This window comes from Mizuhopecten yessoensis, unplaced genomic scaffold (genome assembly GCF_002113885.1).
Source record: "Mizuhopecten yessoensis strain PY_sf001 unplaced genomic scaffold, ASM211388v2 scaffold11139, whole genome shotgun sequence".
Taxonomy (NCBI): Eukaryota; Metazoa; Mollusca; class Bivalvia; order Pectinida; family Pectinidae; genus Mizuhopecten; species Mizuhopecten yessoensis.
Window position 1 is genome coordinate 1,239,299 of NW_018408899.1, and position 6,513 is coordinate 1,245,811.

The 6,513-nt window shown below is 35.9% G+C and overlaps 1 protein-coding gene across 1 annotated transcript in view; it reads right to left on the reverse strand.

The window, feature by feature from the left end:
- The window catches only part of LOC110466594 (cholecystokinin receptor type A-like), a 92,315-nt gene that overhangs the window by 45,676 nt on the left and 40,126 nt on the right, over positions 1-6,513 (reverse strand). Inside the window, exon 2 of the mRNA XM_021523182.1 lies at positions 2,834-2,957. Coding sequence (XP_021378857.1) covers positions 2,834-2,957 — 124 coding nt within the window. The remainder of the gene's footprint in view (positions 1-2,833; positions 2,958-6,513) is intronic.

Below are 6,513 nucleotides of genomic sequence, written 5' to 3' on the forward strand. Positions count from 1 at the left end.
CTCCTTTGTCTGGTACACTGTTACAGTGATTTCATGTGTCATTTGTCTTGTCCACCGTTACAGTGACTTCATGTGTCATTTGTCTGGTACACTGTTACAGTGACTTCGTGTGTCATTTGTCTTGTACACTGTTACAGTGACTTCGTGTGTTATTTGTCTGGTACACTGTTACAGTGACTTCATGTGTCATTTGTCTTGTACACTGTTACAGTGACTTCGTGTGTTATTTGTCTGGTACACTGTTACAGTGACTTCATGTGTCATTTGTCTGGTACACTGTTACAGTGAGTTCATGTGGCATTTGTCTGTTACACTGTTACAGTGATTCCGTGTGTCATTTGTCTGTTACATTGTTACAGCGATTTCAATTCATTAAATATTTGAGAAGTTCATATTGTTGCTTTCCTTAGATTTAAAAGTAAATAAAACCTGGAAAAACAAAACAAAGTGAACACCCAAGGGTCTGATTAAGACACGAGTCGGACTAACATAAACGTCGGACATAGATAAAAGTCGATGTTTTGATGAATCCAAACCGTTTCACGTTACTGATATCAGAACTGATTTACCTTCCCTCTGTTGGTTTATATTTGTATGTAAAGAATATGTGAAACCAAAACTAACAATCCTTAAATATAATCAAATTAGTGTTTTTACATATATCTTATGACCATCTATAAGAATGATATAAAACTATTCCTTTTTCACAGATTTCTAATTTGGCACAATGCGGTGACGTGTTTTAAACACAATAATAAAATAAGAGATTAGATAGATTGGTCAAGTTGACTGCTGTCCCGAGAGTAACCACAGCGGAACAGAAATGCCCCGTCTGCGCATAATACAAGAGTGCGACATTAAGACGACCGTCTGTGTAAAAGAGATTGATTTCCCTGTCGAGGACCTGTGGTGTGGTTAAGTTTCTACTACTCGAGTCCAAGGTAATGCGTCGAGTTCCCTATTTAGACATCTGTACATCACAGAGTCGATTTGTTCACTCGGCTGTCGTCCCAGAGGAGAACAACACCTACTGTAGTCGAGACACGCAATCTTCAGTATCAGTAATTTGCAAAGTAAAGTTACTTACTATTCTAGTTGTGATTCAAACTGGTCAAGCCTACAAGCTTCCTGATAGGGTATAGGGAGACAGATAAAGTGGGTGGGTGGTGATAAGAGATAAGATTGACAGAAGGCTGTTCGACCAGTAAAGGTGCTTGAAGGTGATTTTCCCCAATACTTGTTCTAACTTTTCCTCTGATTTGTTAGCCCGATCATTTGTTAAAAGCGCGACCCTAGCTGGATTATCATTCTCTTATTTGATTTTGAAGATTTGCCTGCAGACTTGTAATAAAGCACACAATGCTTGTTAACATGATCAACTACAAATAAAAATCGGTCAAAAAAATGTAATGTCTTATAAACAGGTGGACATGATAAATCGTAAGTATATGATTTAATCGTTATTGACTGTAATCACTTGGACACATCCTGTTTTGGTTATAATTCTAGTAATTGCTTCCGGTGTTTGTTGTTGCGAAAACGCCTTCTGTGTTATTTTGTTTGTTTTCGACGGACCCACTTGTTAGTATAAAAGGAAGACGTAGACACTAACTAGACTTGGCATAACGCCTACACCAATCTTCTCGCTAGGGAACTGATGTGATAATTCAAAACAACCATCAGCGCCACGAGCTTTTACAATCTTCTCGCATGTGTCCGTTGTTTGTTGTCCATCATTAATCGCTCATTAGAAACATTTGCTGCGTACTGCTTTGATTCGTACTTATAGATTATAGACATATTCAAGGAAGTTATGGTGACAAATTGTAAAGGTTTACATCATTATAAAAACACGAGGAATTAAATTTATTGAATTAGACTCCTGCCTGTGAAATACAAAAGCGGTTCATCTGCAAGCTTTACGGAATGTAATTTTTAGTTTCACATCAGTGGGATTTCTTAAATAGTTGCCCTTTAAATAACAAATGGGCTGTTATCATAGGAAAGAGACATTAGTTTGCATATCATTCAATACAATGTTATAAACCATGCATATTGGTGCAAATATATATAAAGTGGAAAAATATTTGAGGATGCAAAATAAGAAAATTGTTTTCTGGATACATGTAGCGGGATTCTGAATAAACGACATATTTCGTATTATCGAGATACTCCGGAGTAACGATATATCCCGGATTATCGATAAATTCCGTTTTATTGAGGTATTCCGGATAATAGATATATTCCGTATGATCTAGATACTCCGGATTAACGATATACCATTATTCCTTCGATAGTTGTATTGATTTCACTCAAAATTAATTTATTTTTTAGAGAACCTGTGATTAATTTGACAGATTTTTTTTAAATTTCATTGATTTGAAAATGAAAATAAATTATCAATTGTACTTTGCAACCTCTACAACGGAGCTAAGGGCCATCTGACAGGGAATGCACGCTTATTTTTCCAGATTTAGAGGAGCAATCCAACTTTTAGTCTTATTCAAGAGTACTTAATACAGAAGCAGAAACTACAGAAATCTACAGAAATAATATTTTGAATCATGCGGAACTAACAACAAAAGCAGTACAGATGAATAACGTAATAATATGTATATATGTACATTGAACAAGATATTTAACGGTTCAGTAACCTTTTCTTTTATAAATATATTTATTAAATCTACTGTTTCAAATAGTGTCAAATCTGTACATAACACTTCTGTTTTATGTCACTCCTGAAAAAGGAAGTACAAAATTATCTGACTTTTGTTTTCGAATGCATTAAAACGTAATTGGTACCAACAACTTACTGTAGTTTTTGTATACTTACCATAACGTAGAGAGTTGGCGACGCTAGACAGATGGCAACAGACCAGACGAGGAAAAGGATTTTCTTGGTATTTCCCGCTGTACACCACGTCCGAGATTTCATTGGCAGGACAATGACGATAAATCTAAAACAGATATTATAGTTTATTAACCTTGAAGGTTTTGTAAACGATATAGGTCTCATTTTTGCTAATTCAGTTAAAGATACCCTAATATCTTACAGGATAAAATCATTTGTCGAAGATAATTTCTAGCCTAATATGCTTTTGTGACTCTTTTAAGAGTCTGACATAGCAAAATTTCGCTGATTTGATAATAGTGAAAAACGTCGCTGAAATATATATATGCAGATTATCCCACCTTCGTTTCTCCGTGTTTTCTTGGAAGTCTTACGGAGCGTGCGAAAGTCTTGTTCAAAGATACTAATATGATTAGATTATTGATGTCAAGAGACGCAACATGGACGAGACATATATGTAAGAGCAGAAATGGCGGACACAGTATACAATTTGAAGTATACTTAAAGTAATGCCGTCAACTTGATTTGATGGAAATATTCATTTTCTTGAACCTGAAGGCTGATGGCAGCATTTAATACTGATTTTTCCTTTAACACTACAGAGATATCGACATGGCTCCACTCTTCACTTAGAATTTGTAGTGAGACGCTGTGAGACGCTAAGCTTATAATGTGCCATCTTTTATCTGTATGCCAGCCAGTCTTTCGAGTGTAGAAAACACACACGTGTAGATGTCACAACCTTAGTCGTTCTCTGACATCTGTCGGTTTGTTATAGATGGCATCTTGTTGAATGAAAGCTAAGTTGATTGCCTGCTTAAATATATGTCAATGGCATCATAGAAATGAAATTTTACCGAATTATTAAAACGAGGCTCGGGTATGAGTTATAGATAAAAGTATTGGGTAAGGAAGGACATCTGCATGAACTTTACCAAACGATCCTTTTAGTTTAACGAGATATAAAAGGTAAGGCAGTCCCAAAAGACACCAAAAAATATGTAAGCTTACTTTTATCTATATATAGCACACACTTGTATATAGCAATAGCTAGAAGGCTAAACGTCCCCTCGCCATCTGCATTTTGATTTGACAAACAAGTGCATTTTTCTCGACGAACGGATTTCTGATTTTAATCCAGTGTATCTCATTGTGCCATTTGCCTAATTACGATTTACAAGTTTGATAATGATATCAAATAAAAATTATGTCAAGACAGACACTGTTTTATGCATGTTACTTTTTTCGAATTCATTTTGTTCCCTTTTCAAGCAATGACTAAACTGTTTCGAATTTAACTGGTATGCCAAAAAGCTCGGTCAATGTTGGTACAGTCAAAAAGATTTAACGCTCATTCGGTTAAACGTTAACAAAGTTTTTTTTTATTTGTGCTGAATCATAAATTTAAGCCCACCGAGATTAACTTCAGCTTATACGGAACTTGTTGACTACATACATTCTGGTGTAACGCCGACACAATACCAAATCGTATCCAGCATTTGCAGTGTTACACTGTATCTCCTCAATTTAAAGGCCGACACAATTAGATAATATTCCGGCATGAGTGAACTTCTATACAAACGCCGGACGATGTATACATGTATACATAATCAATCTTACTTGATATATCTTTTAATGTAACACCTACTTCAATCTACAGTGATAGGTATTGCCTAATCATCAAAACAAAGATAAGATACCGTATATTTATAGACACGTTTTATTTTCGCCCCTGATCTCAAAGAGAAGTAAGTTATTTGTTCATTTTGAGATCGTGGAATTAAATAATGTTCGTTACTGTGCCTTGTTGTTTTGGTGTCACTACCCCGGTTCTCGCTATGAGAACGTTGCATTACTTTGATTTGACCTCGATTTACAAAGCGGCTTCGGGCGATGCAGCAAAACCTTTATTTTCGGAAACACCTGGTATTGTCCCCCTTGTCCTTTTGTCAAATCTCTCAGTGTTAGTCTTTCCATTGTTCCTAATTTGCGTTAGTTTTTTTTTACATTTCCTGAGTGATTGAGAATGATTGTTGTTCACACACTTTTCTCTTTTTTTTTTTTTTTTTTTTTTTTTTTTTTGCTGCATAAATATCAGTGAAATTGTAGACTAGTTGCAAATGTCTGTAAAAATGCAGATAACAACAAATATGACAAAGTCTCATAAAGCATTTTGTTTGGTTTACATTTTATTGAAGAATACTTCGCCTTCACTAAGTTGAAAGCACCAGGCATTGTTTTTGTTAGCTATGAATGAGCTGTAATTTGCGTGTGAATGTTCGATTTCGTGGTATTAGCTGACCATTCAGAGTGTCGGGTCTTAATAACTCGTCAATAACGGTCTTACAACGCTGCCAAAACATCAGACTCGGACAAGCTGTCGTACAAACTGCAACAGATTGACAATCGAATCCGATTGGTTTAGCGATGGCATTCATAATAGGACATATAGGTCAAGCTCGACAGTTTCATAGCATCTGACTGTCCTTTGACAACTAGTGTTGGTCGTGGCGATTGAAGCTCATAAGTCAGAGAGTTCAATTAGCTGCATTCTTGAGATAGAAAATTAGTAATTGGTGGAAGAACATTTGCACTGGAGGGGCGAAATTAAAGGAGACAATGGTAGAAATCGGTAATGCATCAATCAGCAATGATATTATTTTATGAGCATCACCTCTACGGAAATAGAATTTAAAATGTTCTATTTAGCATAGTAGTATGTTCATATTTTTGATAAACCAATATAACCAGTTGTTTGATATGAAATGTCAGAATGTACAGATAATGAGTGATTTGTCAACGGACATATGTTTGTTTGTGCGAGTGGTTCAACGTCCGCTACACTATCGAGTAAATTTGGTTATCCAGCAAACGGAATCAATACCCCAAAATCAACGGACACGGTTAATTATCCTATTTATACATTTCCCCGATTTTCCAATTTCAAGTCAAAAACTTTTTGTTCATATTGAAATATTCATTTTTTTATATTCATCTGGCCATATTTGAAGATGATCCTTTAAATCTGTGAAACTGTAAAACACGTTAAATGGAGTCAAACAGTGGAACTGATAAAATATCTGAAAGTCTACAAGAAAAAAATAAACATCATGTATTGTAAGAGGAACCCCCGGCCCCCTCTCCCACACACATCCATCATGCAGTGTCATACGAGGGAAACCACTTACTCGCGTGATAAATGGGAACTTCAGCAAGCGAAACGGAAATCGGTATTTATATAGAAGTAAGAGATATTCATGTCAGAAAAAAACACCAGAAGTGCTGTGAGGAAATCGATGACGATCTCCCATCAGTTTTTAGTTGAAATTACAGGGCTTTCTCTGACCAGCGTATGAACCTAATGCCTATGACGCAGTAGAGGCTCACCCTCAAATCCCCCTACCATAACGATAGTACTCATGACCAAGCATGCTGACTTGTAACGTAATTTGTAACAGAAAATATTGTTTTGTTCTAAAAATAGATCGTTTTTAAAAATAGTAATAAAACCAAAACGCATTGATGCCATAGCCAGCTTCATTAAAAGGACTAAGTTACTTTTGCAAACCATAAAAGACCTTGCTTTCTTAAAGTTGTCAGTTTTTGGTTACTGTCTCACTCATTATGTTGTTGTTTGAACTCCCGACGGCAGCTCCCCCCCC